The sequence below is a fragment of the Falco biarmicus genome, chromosome 5 (genome assembly GCF_023638135.1).
Source record: "Falco biarmicus isolate bFalBia1 chromosome 5, bFalBia1.pri, whole genome shotgun sequence".
NCBI classification, from domain to species: Eukaryota; Metazoa; Chordata; class Aves; order Falconiformes; family Falconidae; genus Falco; species Falco biarmicus.
In genome coordinates this window covers 56,298,270-56,321,532 of record NC_079292.1, presented here as the reverse complement: position 1 = coordinate 56,321,532, position 23,263 = coordinate 56,298,270, and the positions used below count along the sequence as shown (strand labels likewise).

The window sequence follows — 23,263 nt, the reverse complement described above, 5'->3', positions numbered from 1 at the left end:
GCTTATTGAGCCCCAGCTGATGCGAGGAAAGAAGCTGGGGCTTCTCACAGCTAAGAATGGGAGTCCCACAGAGGGACCAGGTGTTTTGGGGGAGGAAGCAGAGGGGGACTTGATAGAAGCACTGCTGGTGGTAGTGTCCCAGTACTGGCTGGGGACAGAATTATTTCTGACTGGGAGAGGTGAGGGTGGGGGAGGTAGCAGAAAGCTCCTGGTTGCCTTTGCAGTTCATGTGAGTGAGCACAGCCCAGGGTGAAATGCAGGGAGGAACTCTGCATATGTGGGCCCCTCCAGCATGTCTGGTTCCTGTCATACTGTTTTGCAGTCCTTACAGGCCAAGTAGCCAAGGCAGGTACAGAAAGAATGGCAGTTCTTAGGTATTATAGCAGCCCCAGCCTCTCTGTGTATTAAGACTCACTTGTTATGTTCCTTTTGAGTTGTGATCTGTGATAATACTAACAAAATTTCCTTTTTCTTGGGGATAGCTCAGGGAGACGTGGCAGTTTTGTTGATGGTTAGAGATTTTGATGTCACAGAGGAATGGCAGCAGCTACTTCAAGATAATAGGACACCTGGCAGTGAAGTAGTTAAGCATTGCTATGCAATGTTCTGCCTTTTGGGATCCTCTGTGAACTCCCCAGTGTTCCCTGATGTTTGGGACAGTTTGGCTGCATTTCAAGCTGTTGGCAGATATAGGAAGGCTAAGGCATGCAAGCCTGTGCCTAAGGTGGGAGTGTAGCTGCCTAAAACATGTCATTGAAAGCTAGAATGAGGGTCTAAGCCCTGCTCTGTCAACATCTCTCTCCCATCATTGCTGCCTCAATCGTTCAGGTGCCGCTCTTTGATCAGTGGGATGATGTGGTGAAAGGTATGAAAGTGGAAGTGCTGAACAGTGACGCCGTGCTCCCCAGCCGTGTGTACTGGATTGCATCTGTCATCCAGACTGTAGGTATGTCTCCCAATGCAATTTCTGGCAGCTGGGGATGGCTAACCTCTGAGGGAAGATTTAGAGAGCCGAGTGTAGCTGGTCAAGCAAAACATCAGCTCTGTGAAGCTCTGCAGCTGCTGAGAGATTTTGGAACAGGAAATGCCACGGTGTGGGGGTGGGAGGAAACCAGCATCTGGTTCCTCTTCTGGTTGCTGGGCTCTTTGTGAGGGTGGTTCTGCCTTGATTATGGCTGGAGAGGCTTTGATAACTTATGCAGAGCTCTGAAGGCCACACTGTAGGGACTAAGCCTGTGGTGCCCAACAGGGAGAGGAGCAATTCTTGGCCTCTAATGCCTTCCTGTGGTTGTCTGCTCTGTTCTGGCAGGGTACAGGGCCCTTCTACGATATGAGGGCTTTGAGAATGATGCTGGGCATGACTTCTGGTGCAATTTGGGCACAGTGGATATTCACCCTATTGGCTGGTGTGCCATCAACAGCAAAATCCTGGTACCACCACAAAGTAAGTGGGGTGAGAGGGGTCGGAACATGCATGGGCATGGGGGAGCCTTGGTTTATGCCTAGCACAGTGGGACAGGTGCTTCCACTGTATGTGGGACTGCAGCTCCATTTGTGCTCTGAGTTACAAGGAACAGTTAGCTCTTTGGGAAGCTGGGGACTGCTTGGCCTGCTCCCTCTGCATCTCACTGTGGTTGACCCTGGGCGTGCTGGATGCAGAGCTGGTGTCAGACCTATGGACAGAGGCTAATGCAGGTGGCTGTTCCTCCTGACGCACAGTGGCTAGGCTTAACCTTTGGGGGAACTTTCTGGTCCTACATCCTGGACAGTGTCTCTGTGGGACCCAGTGGCTCTGGTCCCTGCTCAGCTAGCGATTTGGAGAGGGATGCAGTTCAGCAGAATTCTGGCAAGCTGAGATTTGCTTGGTATGGCTCACATGTTTTTGCTCTAATACCGCTTCCACATCTAAATCGGTGGAGTTAGGTGTGTGCTTGGCCCGGTCCTTTCTATAACGGTGATCTCTTGCAGCCAGTTGTGGGTATAAGCTTGCAGCACTGAGCAGGTACGGGATCTGAACGTGAAGAAAGCCTTTTAATGCAATTCCTCAAAAAGGAAGAAAAGTGTAGTGTGGTGCTGTAATTCCTTCAGTCATAAAGATGTGCTTTTTCCCTGTGCATATGTAGCTATCCATGCCAAGTACACTGACTGGAGAAGTTATCTCATGAAAAAGCTGGTGGGAGCCAGGACCATCCCAGTGGATTTCCACATCAAGGTAAATGTGGGAGGCTGTCATTTTATGTGTGGAAACGAAGCCGAAGCCAAAAGATGTGTGCAACACATCTCTTCTGGTTCTGATCTGTGCAACTCCTATGTGCCTCCTTGAAACCTGGGCAAGGCAGGGGCAGTGACTGCTTCCTCGGGCTCCTAAGACACCTGTCATGATGTTGTGCTTAGTGGCACAGCCTCCATGCCCTGTCAGGACAACCATTTCTCCTTTGGGTCATAGATGGGCTTTAAAAGCTGTTGTCATGTAGTCTGCTGGAAAATGCTAGGGATGAGGTTTGCCTTTTTACTGAAGAGAGGCCAATGCAACTGCAGCCTGGCCTGGCCTTGCCGTTTCAGTGTCAGGGAATGGCTCCAAGAGTCAAAAACCTCTGCCTTCAGTGTCGGTAGTACAGCAGCCAGCAGGCAATGAAAGGGGTGCAGGCTCCCTTGAAGTGCATGGAGGCAGGTGTGCCGTGGCTCTAGCAGCTTTATAGCTCTTGTAGTCATTCTGTGTAGCCTGCACTGAGGTTAGACCTTGTCGGGGAGAAGAGGCTTTTTTGTGACTGGCAGCTTTGGAAACCACAGATAAGACAGACGGTCCCAGAGACAGCAGGCGGGAAGGCAGATGATGGGTTTTCATATGTGCAGGGTAACCGGTGACACTGAGCTGGAAACCTTGATGTAGTTGTTACGTTTCCCTTGTTGCTTCTTGGGAAGTTAGCAGGATGTTCATAGCTGCTTGGTCTGGAGTCACAGCTTGTAGCTGAGAGCTCACACCATGGAAGGACAGTGGTAGAGGGAGACAGATTTTGTCAGTACCTTTCTCCACTCCCACCCCATGAACAGGAGGTGGAAGGGGAATACCTTACCTTAAAATTTCTTCTGGATTCAGATGTAGCCTGGTTTGGGTGTCCCAGTCTGTTTTGAGCTGTGCCTCCTAGTTGCTGCACAGCATTCTGGGATCACAGTGCCAAAATATCGGGTGTTCTATAAACACCTTTGGGTGTTTGCAGATGAGTAGCGCTAGGCTGTATCAGCAAAGTGAAGGTCTCAAAAAAATCAGTTAGAAAGCAGCCAGTGATGCTTTTTCTGTGCCTGTGCCTTTGGGTCAGTCTGCAGAGTAGCTCTGCGATTGGAGATGCATGTGCTCAACCTCTGATCAGAGTGAAAAGGTGAAAATGATAAAGTCAACTGAAAATCCTGTTGCCCTTTGGAAAGCTACACTTCTAACTGCTTCCAGCCTTGAAACCCTTATGGTCTCTTTCAAGACTGAAAAAAGCACACAATTCCTCAGTCAGTTTGTGGTGAACAGAAGTGACACCTGTTTCTCACACTTGGAACATTCACACAAGATGCTGAGGCTGAGCACAGCTGCTGGCCCAGGGTGGGGGTAGCTGTTACAGGGCCATGGGACAGGGGAGGCTTAGGGTGCCTGTGCCCAAGTGTGCTGTCGTGTGTGGGTCTGGCAGCTCCCTGTCCCCCTGATGAACCCATTCCCATGCATCCCTTCCCAGAGGTGTCTCCCGGGTCAGCTTTGAGCAGTGCAGGATGTTGGCCAACGTGTCTGTGGGGAAAGCTGTTCTCTGAAGTGTTTGGAGAAGACAACAGATCTCACCTTCTCTGTTGGTTGTTGGCAGATGGCAGAGAGCATGAAGTACCCGTTCCGGCAGGGCATGCGGGTGGAGGTGGTGGATAAGAACCATGTGTCCCGGACACGCATGGCGGTGGTGGACACGGTGATTGGGGGCAGACTGAGACTCCTCTATGAGGATGGCGACAGTGATGATGACTTCTGGTGCCACATGTGGAGTCCCCTTATCCATCCTGTGGGCTGGTCACGGAGAGTGGGCCACAGCATGAAGAAAACAGGTAGGGATCAGGCCACCACAAGCATCTTCTGATTTGCTATGAACTGCCTGGACTCTACTGTTGACACCAGTCTTGACTTGCTGGGAGCCAGGCAGTTGTCTCAGGACCTGACAGATAAAGTCTGCATAGTTGTGTGTCTGCTGCTTTTCCCCCTCGATCTCACGCAGGGGCTAGGATCACACAAAGCCCAGCAATGCGCTGCTACAGGTCAGGGCAGTGGGACTGTAGGGTTTCTTACCTGAAGCAGGTAGTCTATCCCCCAGTGTGAGAATGCAGTTTGCAGCATCACAGATGTTTATAGTCTTCTTGAGGAAATTCATGCTGGTTTCTGTGAGACTGGATGCTGTCAGATTGTGTTTTCTGGACTATAGAGAGAGGAATTGTTGATCTGCTTAGGCTGGCATAAAAAACCAAGACTCGAGCCCTGCTGATCCTTTTGGTTGTGACTCCCTTGCTGCCTCTCCCTGGTGATTACAGCTGCAGGTAGAGGTGTTATCACTACTGCTCAGGAAGCTCAGCCATCTGCTTTTGAGCAAGCCCTGCCTCACAGCCCACGTTATGAGAAGATGTAGAGGGACTGACCTGTTCTTTTTGTTACTCTTCTCATGGTCTCTGATCTAGGTCTTTTATAGCAGCTGAGCTTTCACCGGGGAATTAATAACCAGTGTGTTTTCTTACTGCAGTTGCTGCGGCTTTCTTATCTCTCTTGTTTGCTCCATTCCTGACAGAGGAAAAACGCAGTGACATGGCAAATCATCCCACCTTCCGGAAGATTTACTGTGATGCTGTCCCCTATCTGTTTAAGAAGGTAGGACGAGTCTGTATTTCTGTGTTGGCCACAGCAAAGGAAGGACTGGTACCACTTCCTTCCTTGGGTATATACGCTGCTGTGTGGGTTGTTGAGGGTGGCACATTTGTCTCTTACAGCTATAGGGCAGTAAGGTGTTTGGGGTCTCTAGGCTGTGGTTGGGTAGGGGCAGGTCAAAATAGAAAGATGGAAGAACTAAAAGACATGACAAATTGAGGGACTCGACTGAGGGGCAAGCAATTGCATGGAGCTCTGAGTTGGAGAGGAAAGGCAATTGTATGGCTGAGACCAGTTCTGACAAGGAGCTGGATCATACTGGTAAGGACTGAGATGAGGAGTCTTGCTTTGCTGTGGAGCAACAGCTGAGTGCTAGGCCTGGCTCTGTTGACTGACCAGAGCCCAGGCAGGAGGTTGCTGACACAAACACAGATTGGTTTGGCTTCCTCTTTGTATTTCTTGTAACATTTCTTCTTTCCGCTCCCAACTTGGGTTGAGCTAAATAAAAATGCTCTAATCCTGTTTGCACTTGGTGCGTTTGCTGTCAGGATGGGACTGTCCCATACCTCTGACAGCACATGGTATATCAGAGTCTCCCTTAGGTACGAGCTGTCTATGCTGAAGGTGGGTGGTTTGAGGAAGGCATGAAACTGGAGGCCATTGACCCCCTGAATCTGGGCAACATTTGTGTGGCTACTGTTTGCAAGGTAAGTTCAGTGGGCCTAAGGGGGTCTTACTGTGCTTACCTGAGATAACCCAGCTTCTCCTCGGGCCTTTGGGAGTAAGACCAGGTAGGATTTTGCATGAGGGAGAGGAAAGGACTGTCAAGAGAGGTAGGAAGCTGGTGTGTGGAGGGAATTGGGGCATTACTTCAGAGGTCTGAGAAGCTGATGAGACCACCAGTTGTCTACATGTGCCTTTGTGGACAGCATGAAGATGAGCATGCTTGGTCTGCAAGCTAACTGTCCACTGTGTGTGACTGGCAGCCACCCTTCATTCACCCTTGGGCATGCAGTAGGGAAGATCTGTTCTGCAGTTCTTGGAGTGCGTAAAGAGAGGGCTCTGTAGTGCTGCCTTGAGGAGAGAAAGGAGAGGGGAATGGTTGTGTGTGACCTCTCTGTGGGGAATCATGGGCAGCATTCACTGATGTTGGAAACTGGAGATGGACATGTATCCTGCAGTCTCCTGATGAGGTGGTAGTGAGCTCTACTCCTGTGCTCGTGCTGGGAAGTAAATTGTTTGGCCAGGTTTCCTCAGTGGGGTGTGTTGCATGTCTTAAAGGATAGCAGGGACTTGGGCTTTTCCTGCTCCCTCAAGAAGCTGTTTACCCTTGTAGAACCCAGGCAGAGGACTTTGACACTTGGGGTTTGACAGAGGGGTGCTAGGAAAGCTCTTTGAGTCTGTAAAATGTTCCCTTCAGCCATTGCTTGGAAATGTGAAGAGGTTAGGGCAGACATGCCTATCACATTTGGTAGGCACCAAATACCAGTGAGCGACAGGATGGGACAAGTCATGTTGCTGTAGGACAGGGGTCCTCAAACTTTTTAACCAGGGGGCCTGCGCGCGGATGCAGTGGCAGGCAGTCATCTGCGGCTGCTCGGTTCCCCCACCAACCCCCGGCAGGGGAGGGGGCTGGGGGGGGCTGTAAATACAGGGGGCCGGATTGAGGACCCTGGGGGGCCGTATCCAGCCCACGGGCCGTAGTTTGAGGACCTCTGTTGTAGGAAGTGGCAAATCTGAAGGTGGTGCCCTTTCCTTCTGTCCAGTAACAAATTCATGACCTGGGTGGTGTAGAGGGTCTCCGGGCTGCCAATAAATTCTTTCTGAGGGAGAACAGAGCTCTGACCATTTATGGCTGAGTCCTTTTCACAAGGTTATTAGTGTTTGGCCCAGTCCTGCAGAAATTGCTGATTTGGGGATTAGCTTGTGTTGACTAACGTATCAGGAGAAACTACTGCCTGCCCTGGAACATATATATAACATTGCATTTTACTGTCTAGTGGCAATTGTGATTCATTGGGGGGGATCCTTTGCGTGGAGAGGCTTTAGAGCAAGCAAAGGTCTATGCTTATGCCCTTCACTCCCATCTCAGGTCCTCTTGGATGGGTATCTCATGATCAGCATTGATGGAGCCACATCTGCTGATGGCTCTGACTGGTTCTGCTATCATGCCTCCTCACACGCCATCTTCCCTGTCAACTTCTGCCAGAAGAACAGCATCGATCTGACCCCTCCAAAAGGTGAGATTTGGACTCTGCCCTGTGGTACAAACCTGCATGCAGAATCTGCTGGGTGGTGCTTTTCTGAGAGGAATCAAGTTTGGGATCTTATGGTTTGATTAATCCAATCTGGCTGCTTTTCAGGGAGATAGGGCTAGTTCAGGGAACCCATATACCAAGTCTTGGTACTTTGTGGAAGGAAGTAACCATCTCCAGAGAGTGTTAATGGTGGTTGGGTTGTTAGGTCTTGGTGGATCAGTGAGAGAGGTGTACAATCCTGAAGCTGAGCAGAATTGAAGGTATAAAGGACAAAGATGGTGGGAAAGGATAAGTAGAGCCATTGCTGCATGAATCAGTACTTAAGTGGCAGGAGTCACCTCTGTTTTTCTTGTATAAATGAATCTGAGACCAATATTTCTGCAAAATCCTGAGAGGTAGTCACCCTAGGAGTGTGTTTACTGCCTCATCTGGCTGATTTCCCTGCTCTGAATAGGTCTGCTCCGAATTTCTGTGTTGCAGCACTTTTGTGCAGCACTACTCTGTCTTCCTTTGATGTTCCTGTTAATGGGAGAAAGATTGGGCTTAGTGGTGTGTTTTGAATGTATTTCCTGCCTGCTGCTTCTCCTCACCTTTCTCGGTGGTCTGGGTTATGACTGAGGTGGATGTTCAGTTGCAGCTTGCCCTTTTCTGTATTTGCCCACTGGAGGGGAGTGCTGGGCTGCCATGGAATCTGCGCACTAGATTTATGTCCAAGATCAGGCTGTACTTGCTGGTTTATGAAACTGCTTTACAACCAGTTGCTATACCTCCTTCCTGCCTATTCTGCTTTTTCCCTGAGAGTACTGAGGGAGCTGGCAGAAGAGCTCACCAAGCCACTCCATCATTTATCGACAGTCCTGGCAAACTGGAGAGGTCTCAGAAGAGTAGAGGTTAGCCAGCGTGACGCCCATCTACAAGAAGGGCTGGAAGGAGGATCCAGGGAACTACAGGCCTGTCAGCCTTACCTCGGTGCCAGGGAAGGTTATGGAGCAGGTCATCTTGAGTGCCACCATGTGGCATGTACGGGACAACCAGGTGGTCAGGCCCAGCCAGCATGGGTTTATGAAGGACAGGGCCTTCTCGATGAACCTGATCGCAGTCTACAACAAGATGACCTACTAGTGGGTGAGGGAAGGACTGTGGATGTTGTCTTCTTGGACTGTAGTAAAGCCTTTGACACCATTTCTCACAGTTTTCTCCTGGAGAAACTGGCTGTTCATGGCTTGGATGGGTGTACTCTCTGCTGGGTTAAAAGCTGACTGAACAGCCGAGCCTAAAGAGTGGTAGCAAATGGAGTTATGTCCAGCTGGTGGCCAGTCACAAGTGGGATTCCCCAGAGCCCAATATTGGGGCCAACTCTGTTTAATATCTTTATTGATGATCTGGACAAGGGGATTGAGTGCACCCTCAGTAAGTCTGCACATGACACCAGGCTGCGGGGAGTGTTGATCTGCTTGAGGCAAGGAAGGCTCTGTGTAGGGATCTGGAGAGGCTGGACCGACGGGCCAAGGCCAGTTGTACAAGGTTCAACAAAGCGAAGTGCCGTGTCCTGCACTTCAGTTACAACAACCCCACACAGTGCTACAGGCTTAGGGAAGAGTAGGTGGAAAACTGCCTGGAGGAAAAGGACCTGGGGGTGTTGGTTGACAGCCAGTTAAACGTGAGGCAGCAGTGTGCCCAGGTGGCCAAGAAGACCAACAGCATCCTGGCTCGCATCCAAAGCGGTGTGGCCAGCAGGACAAGGGAAGTGATTGTCCCCCTGTACTCGGCACTGGTGAGGCCACACCTTGAATCCTGTGTTCAGTTTTGGGCCCCTCACTTCAAGACTGATATAGAGGTGCTGGAGTGTGTTTAGAGGATGGCAGCAAAGCTGGTGAAGGGTCCACAGAACAAGTCTTGCAAGTAGTGGCTGAGTGAACTGGGGTTTAGTCTGGAGGAGACTCAGGAGGGATCTTATTGCTCGCTACAGCTCCCTGAAAGGAAGTTGTAGGCAGGTGGGGGTAGGTCTCTTCTCCCATATAACAAGCGAGAGAACAAGAGCAAATGTCCTGAAGTTATGCCAGGGGAGGTTTAGATTTGATATTAGGAAAAACTTCTTCATGGAAAGGGTGGTCAAACATTGAAACAGGCTGCCTAGGGAGGTGGTGGAATCACCATCCCTGGAGGCATTTAAAAAATACATGGATGTGGTGCTCAGGGACATGATATAGTGGTGGACTTGGCAGTCCTGGGTTAACAGTTGGACTTGATGATCTCAAAGGTCTTTTCCAAACTGAATGAGTCTGTGATTTTATGATTCCCCCGGCTGGTCTGTGCAATGACTGTCTTTTTTTCCCCTCTTACCATTCCTTCCTGCTGCAGGGCAAGATGCAAAGACCTTCAACTGGGAGAGTTACCTGGAAAAGACTAAATCAAGACCTGTTCCTGCACGGCTCTTCAACACAGTGAGTGCTGCCAGGAGGGGATGTGTAGGGATGCTTGCAGGCAGCGAGGAGGAGCACAAGAGCTCTGTCTGTCACAGAAAGGTTGAGGTGGAAGGGACCTCTGGACATCATCTTGTCCAACACCCCTGCTCTAGCAGGGTCACCTGTAGCAGGTTGCCCAGGACCATGTGCAAACAGCTTTTGAATATCTCCATGGGTGGAGATGTACAACCTCCCTGGGCAGCCTGTGCCAGTGCTCAGTTGCCTTCACAGTAAAAAACAGTGGTTCCTGATGTTCAGGGGGAACCTCCTGTGTTTCAGTTTGTGCCCACTGCCTCTGGCCCTGTCACTGGCACCACTAAGAGGAGACTGGCTCCATCTTTGCACCCTCCCTTCAGGCATTTGTACGTATGAATAAGATCCCCCCTGAGCCTTCCCTTCTCCAGGCTGAACAGTCCCAGCTCTCTTAGCCTCTCCTCGTGTGAAAGATGCTCTAGTCCCCTCATCATCCTTGTGGCCCTTTGCTGGACTCTCTTTAATATGTACGTGTCTCTCTTGTACCGGGAAGCCCAGAAGTGGACACAGTGCTCCAAGTGTGGCCTCATCAGTGCTGAGTAGAGGGGAAGGATCACCTCCCTTGATCTGTTGGGAAGATTCCTCCTAACGCAGCCCAGGTTACCATAAGCCTTCTTTGTCCCACGGGTATATTGCTGGCTCATGTTCAACTTGGTGTCCACCAGGACCCCTAGGTCCTTTTCTGCCAAGCTGGTTTCCAGCCACTTGGCCCCCAGCATGTGCTGGTGGCTGGGCTTCCTTGCCAGGTGCAGGACTTTACATTTCCTTTTGTTGAACTTCATGAGGTTCCTATCAGACTATTTCTCCAGCTTCATAAGGTCCCTCTGGATGGAAGCACAACTGTCTAGTATATCAGTCTCCCAGTTTTGCATCACCAGCAAACTTGCTGAGTTTGACACAACACTGCCATGTCATCCAGATGATTAATGAAAATATTGAACACTGTCCCCTCATCCAGCCTACACTTCCGTCAGCTTCTCTGTGAGGATCTTATGGGAGACAGTGTCAAAACCCTTCCTGAAGTCAGGACAGACAACATCCAGTGTCTCTACTGGGCTGCTCTTTGCTGCCAGTCAGCGTTTCTAAGGAGAGCCCAATGCACAGGAGTATATACTTACCACATAAAGGCTGTGTTTGGCTGGTTGGATGAGCCAGTATCATGCCTTTGTGTAATGATATCTTGGTCCTTCTGAGTGTGACCTGTGATTCTTTAGTGTTCGCTGGAGCTGCAGACTCCTGGTGGGTTCTACATGGCTTATTGCCTGTGGACATGTGGCTGGCATGTGGGTGAAGGGGGTCTGTTTTGCATCAGCAAAACTGCTGCAGCACCTGGGGCCTGTGCTGGTCTTTCTGATTTCCCAGGGTTATTTCAGGTTAATGAGTTTGATCAGCTGTCCCTTAACTTCTGCCTGCTGCTCCTCCTAGGTCAGGAGCTTGTTTCTAAAAGCTGGGCTAAGATTCACTAAGGACACAGCTGGCCTTGGGTCTGTTCATGCGTGCCCCTTTCTGGTACGCAACTGTTTCGTCCTGTTGTGCGACTGGGTTTGTTCTCTCTCTGCTTGCTTTAAGCTGTAGGCGAGCCTGTTCTAGGGTGCTGGTGGCCAGATGTGTGTTTGGACTGAGTGCAATGGCCTTGGGTTTTCTTTTCTCATTTTTCTCTGCACCCAGGACTGCCCAAACCATGGCTTCAAGGCAGGCATGAAGGTGGAAGCAGTGGACCTGATGGAGCCCCGGCTCATCTGCGTGGCCACAGTGAAGCGTGTAGTCCACCGTCTCCTTAGCATTCATTTTGATGGCTGGGACAATGAGTATGACCAGTGGGTGGACTGCGAGTCTCCAGACATTTATCCTGTGGGGTGGTGCGAGCTGACAGGCTACCAGCTTCAACCACCTGTTGTTCCAGGTGAGTGAAGATTTTACTACGGTTTCTAATGCTAGAGGCAGAGGTTTCCTTCTTCCTGCTCTGTGAGTGGCTCCTCCTTTTTGGGGGCCTTGTAGGGAGAAGAAAATTGTCTCCTTGATTTGCACTGGCTACCGTAAGTCTTCCTCTGCTGCCACGCATTCTGGCAGCTGGCAGAGGGAGGAGTCTCTGGTGGGGAGAAGTCAGCCTGAGATTTGAGGTTGGCTCTGTTTTCCCTCTGTTCCCCCACCTGCACACCAACAGAGAATTGCTCCTGATGAAGTCGGGTAGAGTTCAGGTGGTCTGATCCCTGCACAGCTCCCTTTTACTTAGTGTACCTACAGCCTCAGCCAGGTAGCAGGGGGAGCTCGGCCCCTGCCCCCCTTTCTCATCAATTCTCTGACTCTGTCTGTAAAAGGTAAGAGCATCCCTTTCGAGAGTTTATTCCTTCCCTTGTCACAGGGAGGCCACTGCCTCACCTTTGCAGATATTTTCCTTCTTGTCCCAAGTAGGAATCTTGTTTCTTTACTGCCCCTGCCAAACCTCTTCTGGGCCTCTCTCCCCTGTGCTGCCCCAGCCTGCCGCCCTGGGCCCTCGCCTGGAAGCACAGACAGCAACTGGGCTAGAGCCTTGCTTTCCCCTCAGCTGGTTGTCTTGGGAAGAGGGCGTTGGCTCGGGGGGACGGGTGTATCTTGTTTCTCGGTTATGTCACTTCATCCCAGTTACCTACTGGTTATGGGACTTGGCTTTCGTTTCCCTCTCGTCTCCATGACAGAGCCCACAACTCCAGTGAAGGCCAAGGAGGTGCCCAAGAAGAAGAAGAAACCCTATGGAAAGAAGAGTGAGTGATGTTTGGTTAGTGCCCTCCCGCTCGCTCGCAGGCTGGGCCCAGTTAGAGGAACTCTGTCCATGTCCTGTCAGAGCAGGAGAGAGAGGCCTTGTCTTGCTGTGGATGCCCTCAATCAGCTGTGGGTTTGACAACACAGCTTCATCCTTCTTAACTGCCCTGTTGCCTAAAAGAGCAGAGAGCTGTGTGTGTGGGAAGGATCTGTTTTGCAGTCTGTTCTCTGTTGGCCGAGGTATAGATGGCGCTTGCTTCCAGGCGTGAGGTTGTGCTGCTTTCCCTACTGTGTCCATGGTCGGAGGGAGACTGTTTGCTGCAGCTGGAGGGTAGCTGGAGAGCAACCCTGCCTGCTTTGTGCTGAGGGAAAGAAGGCCTTAAGATGGCCAAAGAGGCCAGTAGCGGGGCTGGACTGTGTTATTGTTTCATCTTGTCATTGTTGTCGTCATTGTTGCAGTAGCTGTGGCAAGTCGTATGTAGACAGGCAAGAAATTCCTTCCTGGGGGGTGGAGAGGAAAGGACATCTAAAGAATATAAAGACGTTCAAGCTAAATGAAAACGTCAGCTGAAAATGAAAACGTTAATGCTGCAATGTGCATGCCTTGCAGCCAGCATGCCCATTGCCTAGGACTAGACCCAGACAGGTAAGCAAAGCTGACTCCAGACTGATTCCAACAGGACCTGCTCCCTGGAAGTTAAGCACACGCTGAAGTGCCTTGCCTTTAATGAAGGAGAACACGGAGGAGCATATTTTGAGATGACTGTAGAGTTTTTCTCCAGTAGGCCATTTCTGTCAAGTAACCAGTTGGCAGCTAATGACCATGTAGCTTGCTGGTCAGTTGTGCTGGTCCCTGGCCTGTGGTTTCTCAGTGGAGCAGGGTTGCTGATTTTCCAAGGGAAAAGAAACACACTTTTCCCCATGCTCTTTTATCTCTTCCATTAAGGAAAAAAGTTACCTGCCAAAACCCGCAACATCAAGCAGACTGTCAAGAAGCCTCCTGCCACAAAGACGAAACGAGAAGCAAAAGCTGCCAGCAAAGCTTTGCCAGAGCCAGCACCTGATGAGAGTAAGGAAGCTCCTCTACCCAGCAGCCACCTGCGACTCTCCCGTACGCCCTGCACGCCACCGGTCCTCCTGAGGCCTGTGCTGCCTCTTGGCTATTAAGTCACAGGTGCCCCCGGGCAGGGAAAGGCTGTACTGTGACAAATGGCCTTCCCTGCTCCTCCAGAGACGGACAGAGTGGAAAAAACCCTTTGCCTGCTTCCCCTGAGAAGGTTTGGCGGCACCAGTACTGGTGTCATATTTTGGCAGATACCTTGATACTGCTGATGCCTGCTGAGGGCCTGGCAGCCCTGCTGAGCAGTCTGGTTGTGTGAGGTCAGTTAAGGAGGAGAGGCCGAGTGGATATGTCAGAGGTGTGCCGTCACATCCCAGTCCCCATAAGGGCTGTCACAGCACATGAACACAGCGTGTTGTGGTGAGCATCAAGAGACGTGGTGACCAGAAGAGCATCTGGCAGTTGGGTCACCTTCCAACTCTGGTGGGTGTTGAGTAGGAGGGTGTGTAAGGTGCTTTGTGCACATGGGGATGGAGCCTCATGAAGGTCCCTGTTGCTCATATCAGTTTAATTTGCCGTGTGAACCCACACAGGTAGAGAATAGACCACACTAGCTTTTCCTCCCCTGGCCCTAGGAGAAGTTGTTCTTGGGAGCAGGCAGCTGCCAGAGTTCGGTCCCGTCCTGATTGCTGCACGGATAGATTTGTGCCAGCAAGACAGGTGTGCCTGTGGTAAAGGACCTGCAAGAAGTGGGCAGGAAACCTGGGGTATTTGAATACCTGCATGAGCAAAGCTGGTTCTGGGGGGCTGCAGGAAGAGCGAGGCAGCACAGGTTGATTTTACTTATTTTTTCCTCTCTCTCTTGCTAGTCATTGCTGTGCAGGTAAAAGAAGAGACGATCGACCCCTCAGTGGCAGAGTTTGGAGCCACAGAGCTTCCTGTTCCGGTCAGCAGCATAAAGCAGGAGGTCACAGACTGATCCCGAAGTATCCCCCAGCTGCCCACTGCAGCCTGCGCTTCACCTCGTGGCTCTTTGCAGAAGGTCCTGGCAAAGGGAAGCAGAAGAGTAGAAGAGCCTTCCCTTTTGAGGCTGACCACCCTGCAACATTGCATCTCTGCTTGCCTGGTGTGCAAGAAAATTTACCCTAGACTTGTAATTTGAAACCCTGGGAAACAGACTCCAGAAAGGCCGCAGGCGTGCTGAGGATCGTGACCAAGGTGGCTGCTGGGGTTGTGTGTCCTGGCTTTGAAGGCACCTTTCTGGGCAAGAGCTCCCAACAGGGAACGAGGCTGCCAAAGCACAGAGGGGCAGTTTGGGTTCATGGCTGTGGCTGGAGGCGGTGAGCTGCAGTCTGAGATGATGTGTGCAGGTCACATGTGTCAGGAAATCAGCTGCCCCCGTAGGACACAGGCTGTGCTCGCTGGTCTAGGCCCTGCAAGTCAGGACAGGAAGAGTGGAAAGAGGTGGAAAAAAAACCAAAAAGGGATGATGATGCCTCCTGAGAGAGCAAGAGACCTTTTTAAGTGTCATCGTTTCTTGCTTTTGAACCTAGAATTGCAGAGGCCATGGTGCACAGTTAGAATTTTTAATTTTTTAGCATTCCTACTGTAAATTTGATCTACAATCTGTACCCTAAAGCCCTGTGAATTAAACTTGAATTTGAGGAAGAGGCCAGAGGCTTGTGTATTGCTTTGCAGGTCACCAAAATACCAGGGTTAGCCAAGATGGGAGAAGAGGCCTTTAAGAAGTGGGTAGGTATAACTATGTTTTGGGGTGGTTTGGGTTTGGGGTTTATTTTTGACGCATGCAATAGGGTTTTTCTGTGCACTCGCCACTGTCTACTTGCCAGTTCTGCATAAGGGCTGAAGATCACAAGAGCACATTAGCTAACTTAAGGCAGGGGATGCCGTTTCTCATTTTAGAGAAAAACTCTAACATTCCTGTCTTTCCCCAGACTGGCTGTCAAACTTCGGGATAGAAATCAGAAAGGTCAGTATGACAACAGTGATGAAAAACACATTTTAAATCTCCTGTAGGAGGTTCCTGTGAACTTTCTGCGGGTGAGGAAGTGCCCTGCCTGGCAGTGCCACGGTGGGGCCCAGCCAGCCGTAGGGCAAGTGCCTTGTCAAACCCACAGGGAAATGTTGGCTGCCCAGGACACTGCCTTGGCCATGCTCCCCTCAAGCTTCACAGGGGAGAGCTCGTGGTGCCAAAATAGTTCCTGCTTTGCACAGTGGTTTAAGACAAAAAAAAAAAAACCTGCTGGCAAGCTGTCTGTCTAGGAAACACAGGGTAGAGACTCTGAGTAATTAACACAGTCTTCCTCTTTTTTTCCCGTCTAAAGGCAAACAGCCTTTAGCCAGAGAGGGAAGAAAGGACCATGGGGGAGCAATGAAACACAAGCGGAAAAAGTGTGGAGCGTCTGTGTCAAACTAGGCCCGAGAGCAGTGCCATCTCTGCCCGGCCCTAACTGCCCTCCTGGGAGGGCCCTGGGCTCCTTGGGAAGCTGCGATGGGGTGAGCGTGGTGGGGGTGGGGGGTGATTTTTATCGAAGGCGTGTAACAGCTTCCCTGCCCACCAGCCCGTGGCTGCTTGCCTGTCCTGGCAGCTCTGCCTCCCACCAGCTTGTCACAGATACCTTAATGTGGGAGGTTCTCAGTTTCGTGGCAAAGTCATCACATTTCTCTTTTTTTTTTTTTTTTTTTTTTTTCCCCCCTCTCTCTTGGACTGCTACCTTTTCCCAGCCTTGTCAAACGCTGGGGCTTGTAGGGCCACCTGTCTTTATGGGATGATAATTTCCAAATGCCTTTTTGCTGTAAAAAGCAGCACAAATGTTCCATGCCCTGCATGGTAGTTTAACGGCTAGAAGTGTTTATCTTTTAAATCCTTCTCAATTTCAACAAACTTCTGACTTTAAAATAGGGAATAGGGGAACAGGTTGAGCACACCGCTTATGATATGGGATCACTTAGGGGATCTGTGATCCCATTCCACCGATCGGACCACTGATCACATTTTGCAGGAAATTAGAAAGGTTTTGATCTGCTCATGTTTTAATTCTGAGGAGCTGCTAGGAATTCAGGCAGTGTTTTCACTGCTGCTCTAAGATTTGAGCCAGTGCATGATGTTGCACTGGTGCTGTTTGCAGTCCTGCTCAGGGTTCTTCAATGGTTTCTGAAGGTGTAAAAGCACAGCGCTCTTAAAAACAAAAACAAACGTGGATTCCAGCTTTTCCACATGGCTGGAAGGAGCCTTGGGAAGAAAAAGCAAGCATTTGGCTTTGTTGTTTGAGTCATCAAAGCATGCTGCAAACACTACGGAAGCTTTTTGCACCGGTTCTTTCCAGGGTAACATTCCTTTGTGTCCCGCAAAAACAAACCCTGCTTCTTTGGCAAATTGGCATTGCTTCGGTGGCACCAGGCTCTCTCCTTTGCACCTCATGCAATATCCACGTCGCTGTGGTGGGGACAAGTCTAGAAAAATTGCTCTCACCAGACTGCAGGTATGGCCCTGTTGTGTCCCACGTACATTTCCTAAGCTCTGCTCTTCCTGAAGCCTCTGGCTGGTGATTTTCCCGATCTCTTTTTCTTGCTGGGCTTGCTTGCAGCCTTGTCAGGACTGGCTCCCCCAGCCTTGCCTTGGCCCCAGCCAGGGCAGGTTTGGAAAGTGGTGGAAAACTTCACCTTCAGCCCCTGGGCTTCTGCAGGGGACCCACAGGTGGCCCCTACACGGAGGTTGAGTTTGTCGATCCACCTGGAAATGCGGCAGGAGATCAGGGAAAGGAACAGGACAGAACAAAGGGAGAAGTGAAACTCCATGTCTGTGGGTGGGCGTGAGTCACCTCAAAGCCAGGCCAGGTTGCTCAGGGTCTCACCTGGGTGACCCCTGAATATCTGCCCACCCCAGCTTGTGGCTGCTTTCCCTACGCCAGGAAAGCCCAGGCTACTTCCACCCCTGACACAGGAGCATGCTCCACCTCACCACCATGGGAGAAGACCTATAACGGCCAGCGTGCCTCGGGCTTGTGCCTCCGGTGTGGCAGGGTCCAGCTGTCCCCTGGCACTGTACCCCCACCTTGCAGCACTCACCTGCGCAGGGGAAGGAGCTGGCAGTCGCAGTGGAAAGGCACATTCCTCAAGTTGAGGATCTCCAGTCCCGTGAAGTTGCGCATGTCAGGGATGTTGCTCATTTTGTTGCTCTCCAGGTAGAGGCTTCTGATCTTGGGACCAAGGCCAGCAAAGGCACCGGGGGAAATCTGCAATGAAGGCAGAGTGAGTCGGGGTGGGGGTCCCGATGGGAGAAAATCTCTGTCCCTGCACTGCTAATCAGCCTGGGGGGCTGAGAGCCTGTCCTGAACCTGGCAACCCTGTGAAAGACCCGTTTTAAACGGCAGGGACTGTTAATTAACTTCGTTTCAGTCACATTCTGGGACTCGCTGGACCCCGTTTGATCTTCTTAGAAAGAAGGTGACCTGCAGAAGGCCTTGAGAGTGATCCCTGGACACTGTTAAGACACAGTCCTTACGAGAGCACTGCTAATACCACTTTCTTGAAAGGATGCAGATGCTCAGGGTAATATCAGTGGAAAGTCCTGCAGGACAGCCCATAATAATAAAAGGAGGAGAAATCTGGCCAAGGCTGGAGAAAGGAGGTGGTTTGGAGGACTGTCTGGACCCCACTGAAACTGGGCATCTTTAAGGACTGGAGGGAGTAAACCTGTCCCAGGGGAGCTGGGTGCAAAGTTGGAGGAAGGCAATGCTCCAGCCAAGCCTGAAGAAGCCTCTCATCCCAGCCAGGCTACGGAGTATCTCCTGAAGCCTCTGGAGTTTGGGGACATCTGCTTGGATGCCCCTATAGGGGCCACCAGCCCAAAATGGGACCTGTGGCTGTGCCCTGCAGTGCCTCTGCCCCTTGGAGATTCCCAACCACACGCACCTGCTCCAGGCCCATGTTGTCCAGGTAGAGATGCTGCAGGCTGGAGGCCACCGGCAGGAAGACGCCATCCCCCAGCTGCTTGATGGGGTTTTGGGACAGCTTCAGCTCGCTCAGGGTGGGCAAGCCCCGCAGGGCTGCTGTAGGCACCTCTACCAGGTGGTTTCCTTCCAGGTGCAGCTTCTCCAGCACCTTGGTGGGAGCCAGGGCAGCGGGGGCGATGTGTCTGATGGCGTTCCCAGCAAGGTAGAGCCAGCGCAGGCCCCCTGCCCCAGTCAGGTCACCCTCTGCCAGCTCCCCAATGGCATTGTGCTGCAGGTGGAGGGAGATGAGGTTGGGTAGGAGCTGGAAGGCGCCCGCGGGCAGGCTGGTGAAGGCATTGTGGTCCAGGTCAAGGTAGGCAAGTCGCGGGGCCCCCTCGAAGGCAGTGGCCACCAAGGTGGAGAGGCGGTTGTTGGCGAGGTAGAGGTAGACCAAGCTCTGCAGCCCCCGCAGTGCCCCAGGGCGCAGTGCCTCGATGCCACAGCTCTGCAGGTGGAGGGACACCAGCTCCTGCAGGCCAGGGAAGGCGCCCGGTGGCACCATCCCGAAGGCGTTTCGGCGCAGGTCGAGGAGGCGGGTGTCCCTGGGGAAGCCCCGGGGGATCTCCTGCAGGTCCCTGTTCTCACAGGACCCGTGATGGAACTCGGGGGAGCAGGTGCACCCCTGGGGGCACTGCCCGCTGCCGGCTGCCCTGGGCTGCCCCAGCGGCACGGCAGAGCTGGGGGGCGGCTGGGGGCGGCCGCATCTCATCTCGGGGGGCCTCAGGGAGTCGAGGGGCCGGCCGCGGAGCGCAGGGGGTGCGGCGCAGGCCCCCTCCGCCTGCACCCGTGACCTCGCCAGCCAGTCACGGAAGGGGCGCAGGAGGCAGGAACAGAGCAGGGGGTTCCCAGCCAGGCTGAGCCTCACCAGGCCCCCAGCCCCGGCCAGGGGTGGCAGCCCCTGCAGCTGGTTTTCACGGAGGTCCAGCGTGCGCAGCTGGGGGCTGCGGGCAAAGGCGTCAGGTGCCACGTCCTGGAGGGAGGCATGGTCCAGGAAGAGGTGCTGCAGGGAGGCCATGGCCAGGGCCTCCTCGGCCACATAGGTGATGGGATTGTGGCCCAGGTCCAGCCAGGTAGCCCCATCCAGCCTGGCCAGGGCCTCTCCAGGCAGTGCCTGCAGCTCATTGTGGTCCAGGCTCAGCCTGCGCAGGGCGGGCAGGGCCGCGAAGGCCTCGCTGCCCAGCACATGGAGGGTGTTGTGGGACAGCCGGAGCCATCTGAGGACCTGCAGACCCTGGAAGACCATGTCCGGGAGATAGACCAAGGCATTTGCCCTGAGGTCAAGGACGATGAGGGACCCTAGATGGCCAAAAGCACCTGGCTGGATCTCCTCGATGCGGTTCCCCTCCAGGATGAGCTGCTGGAGTGAGGACAGTCCATCCAGGGATTCCTGGTAGAGGACTGCTATGCTGTTGGAGGCCAGGTTCAGGTAGACCAGCCTCCCCAGCCCCCGGAAAGCTCCTTCCTCCAGCCTCTCCACCTTGCAACGCTGCAGATCCAAGTGTGTGAGGTACGGAGTGGCAAGGAAGGCTCCTGCTGGGATGACCATGAAACTGTTGCCTCGAAGGTTTAGTTTTTTGGTGAGCTGTCAGTCACACAAAACACCGAGTTACCCTAGGGTTGCCATCCCCGCCTCCTTCCCCTGTCCCCTGCCCGTCCCCTTGCCCACCTGTGGGATGGTGGTGGGGATGGTCGTCAGGCTCCCGTTGAGGCAGAGGACGTGGGCGTGGAGGTTGTCACAGACACAGGGTGCAGGGCAGCAGGCAGCAGCCATCCACTCCAGTGCCAGAGCTGCCAACAGCAGGAGGAGCCCCCAGGACAGCCTCATGGCAGAGGGCACCTGCGGCCAGGGAGAGAGAGCAATGAGTCCAGGAGAGGGGCCAGGCTCCCATGTGTCCCCTGGCAGCATCACCTACTGGCACGGGGTGCCGGGGGGCGATGCTGGAACCTAGCGGGGCAGTTCTCACCATCTCTTGCTCATTTAGAATTAAAAGTGAATATTACAGGTAGCAGGTGTCCACTTGGAAACAGCTTTTACCTGGGTTAACTAAACTCCCTGAGGGACATTTGGGAGCACCTACAAGGGGCTTGGCAGGAGCATGGGGTCATTCGTGGGGAACTGTGTTGGAGCAGACAGACACAGACACACATACCCCCACACCCCCCCTTTTCTTCTTTGTATACCACAAGCATAAAATCGTCGTGATCTGTACAAGATCTCAATATTCCTCCTACAATCGAGGCATGTTTTTTGTAAGGTGAGCAAGTATAGCCACCCAGGGGATGTAATCGTGCTGGCTTCCCGAGCTGCCACCTTTCATTCAATTGGAAATGTCCCATCTCCACCACCTCCTGCCTCCCATCCTGCACGCTCCTTACTTCCCCCTAACAAGCTATTCAAAGTAGTTTGTTTTTTTTTTTTTTTACTAGATCTCCACAGTTTAGCAGCAGGAAGGACAGGTTGATTTTGGCCAGGCAGGAGTGAGCCCCTGGGGCGGAGGTGCCAGAGAGGGGCCACGGCTGCGGCAAGCACAGAGGGGCTGGTGAGGCTGCAGACATGGCCGATACACCTCCCCGTAAGCTCTGGGGAGCAGCACCAGTGGGGGCTGCAAGGCTCAAACCCACAGAGCCACCACGGTGCCCATTCCCATGCCCACCATCGCTCATCACCACCCGGGGTCCCATGCCCCCAGTCTGCCCTCCTGCTGCCACTACGGCCAGCCCTGCCTCAGCCCCCACACGCACTGGGGTAACCCCTCACTCCTGCAAAGCCACCAGTGAGTGCCACCAACACAATGTCCCCAGCTCAGCCCCCACCCCACCCTGAGCCTGGGCACTGCCATGTGCTGGGCATCATCCCACCACCCCCTCCCACGCATCTGGGGGGTCACACACCTGTGGGCTGGGGTACCTGGACCTCAAGAAGCGGCAAAGAGAGAGAGGAAAGCGGCCCCCCCCCACCCTGTCCAGCGGCTGCCGAGCTCCTGCGCCGGTGTTTGCTCTCCTTGCAGAAGCAAGAGCTGAATGGGCCCCGTTGTGTTGCTTTCCCAGCAGCACAGAGCCAGAAACGCAGGAGGAGGAGAAGGGGCGGGGGGGGGAAGGAAGGGTAAGCCACCCCTGGAGAGAGGGCAGTGACCCAGACATCGCCTCCCCCTCGCCTTGCAGGGGGCTGGGAGCACCGGCACTGGAGAGCCAAAGCCTGGCGTGTCACAGCACCAGCCCGGCCAGAGCCCATGTGGGATTTGCACTCACCGTTTCCTGGGCTCCGTCTTTCCTTCCCTGGCTCTGTAAGTCACAGGAGCTATGGAGGCGCAGGGCAGAAAGGTGACATCCAGCCAAAATCACAACGGTGGCAGTAAGCCTGAGCAAAAGGGGCTGTGCCACCTTTACAGCTCGCCGTCCTTCTCATTTTGCTTCTCTGCTTGTTTTGAAGAGGCCAGGGGTAGCAGTGCCTGTATGAAACATTTGCTTGCAGAAGGACATGGAGGCCTTCATATTTGTTCCCAACAACAGTTTCCCTTTTTTGGCTCTGCATTTTGCTCTCCCAGGGAACAAGAGCAGATTTGCAGCGTAACAAAAACTTGGGAGATTTGATGTCTCTCACCCCTTCAAGCCCTTCTCCTATTCTGCAATCTCAACTGTCAGGAACATCCCATCCCATCCCAGTGCCACCTGTGGGCAATGGACATGCTGGCTGGGGTCTATGAGCCTCCCCGGCCACTGCCTTGGGCTCCTCTGTCCCTGCAGCCTCCCGGGTGCTCGTTGCTCCCGTGGCACAGGGTGACGGCCCCCCCGCACCCATGCAATCAGCAGCCCAGAGGCACCGGCTCCCACACTCGTCTCCCCTCTGCTGTGCGGGGAGCTGGGTCTAGAGAGGGTGAATCTGCCTCGGGCTGGCAGGGGTCACGCTGAGGAGCTCGCTGCCTGCACCGGAGCACCAGGACCTGTTTGCAGGGTCACGGCTGGCCTCGGGGAGGGCCAGGGCCAGGGCCAGGTGCCCGTTTCACGTTACAGCCACACTCTGGCCAGCGCTCATGCTCTGTCTGGTGGTCTGACCCTACCCCTGCTGCATGCCACCAGCGTGACCGGCCCTCGTGCCCCCAGAGCTACTCCCCGGCTGCCCAGCAGTGCTGCACCCACTGCCCCAGTGCCAGCCTGTGCTTACTGCGCACCGCTGTCCCCGTGCCACCACTAAGACGACCTTGCAGCACCGCGTGCTGGAGGCCTGCTTCCTCCCAGACCTGCTGGATATCGCTGCCCTCTGCCTAAGGGGCAGTGGGGTGGAGCAGCTCTGGCCAGGTGCTCGCAGGGGTCTAGAGAATGTTGACCACCTCTACCTGAGCTACAACCTCCTCTGCCCCACTGCTGGCCACTCCGCATCTCAGCAGCAACCCCACGCGCAGCTGACTGGAACCACCGCAGCCACCCCCACCCCAACTCTGGCCACTGTCCAGCCTGCTGGGCTCCCCCTGCCTGACACCCCCCCCCCCCAACATCCCCCCATCTTCCCCGGCCAGGAGCCCCCACCCCTGCCTGGCCAACCACATGGGCAGCAACACCTCCCTGCTGGTGGCCTGGGTGACTGTGGGGAGGGCAAGGTGCGGTACCTGCCCCTTCCCCAGCCTCCCCCCCGGCTCCGACAGCCTGTTCATTTGCCCAGCAATGACCTTGCCAGCTTTAGCTTCTACTGAGGCTGCAGGCAGGCAGCCAGTCTTCGCTCATTCTGATGCTGCATGGGACATGAAGGCAGCACACTGGAACTTACACTTGGTGGGGTTTAACCGACCTCTGCCAGGCCAGATACTTTAGCTTTCCAT

At 53.4% G+C, this 23,263-nt stretch overlaps 2 protein-coding genes across 5 annotated transcripts in view; one reads left to right on the top strand and one right to left on the bottom strand.

The window, feature by feature from the left end:
* Positions 1-15,104, top strand: part of L3MBTL2 (L3MBTL histone methyl-lysine binding protein 2) — a 28,442-nt gene extending 13,338 nt beyond the window's left edge. For 3 of the 4 annotated variants that reach the window (XM_056340661.1, XM_056340660.1, XM_056340659.1), the window contains 12 exons: positions 829-946; positions 1,310-1,444; positions 2,124-2,212; positions 3,843-4,074; positions 4,803-4,882; positions 5,482-5,586; positions 6,972-7,119; positions 9,499-9,581; positions 11,304-11,538; positions 12,311-12,376; positions 13,321-13,443; positions 14,304-15,104. In XM_056340661.1, the coding sequence (XP_056196636.1) occupies positions 829-946; positions 1,310-1,444; positions 2,124-2,212; positions 3,843-4,074; positions 4,803-4,882; positions 5,482-5,586; positions 6,972-7,119; positions 9,499-9,581; positions 11,304-11,538; positions 12,311-12,376; positions 13,321-13,443; positions 14,304-14,413 (1,524 nt within the window). In that variant the 3' untranslated portion in view covers positions 14,414-15,104. The remainder of the gene's footprint in view (positions 1-828; positions 947-1,309; positions 1,445-2,123; positions 2,213-3,842; positions 4,075-4,802; positions 4,883-5,481; positions 5,587-6,971; positions 7,120-9,498; positions 9,582-11,303; positions 11,539-12,310; positions 12,377-13,320; positions 13,444-14,303) is intronic. The other variant, XM_056340662.1, reaches the window with a different exon arrangement.
* Positions 15,105-16,480: 1,376 nt separating this feature from the next.
* On the bottom strand, positions 16,481-21,442 carry CHADL (chondroadherin like). The gene is made up of 5 exons (XM_056340658.1): positions 21,342-21,442; positions 20,116-20,286; positions 18,370-20,031; positions 17,524-17,690; positions 16,481-17,188 (listed from the first exon to the last, which is right to left on the bottom strand). Exons 2-5 carry the CDS (start codon positions 20,272-20,274, stop codon positions 16,969-16,971), a joined length of 2,208 nt encoding a protein of 735 aa, XP_056196633.1. The 5' UTR covers positions 20,275-20,286; positions 21,342-21,442; the 3' UTR covers positions 16,481-16,968.
* Positions 21,443-23,263: the final 1,821 nt, after the last annotated feature.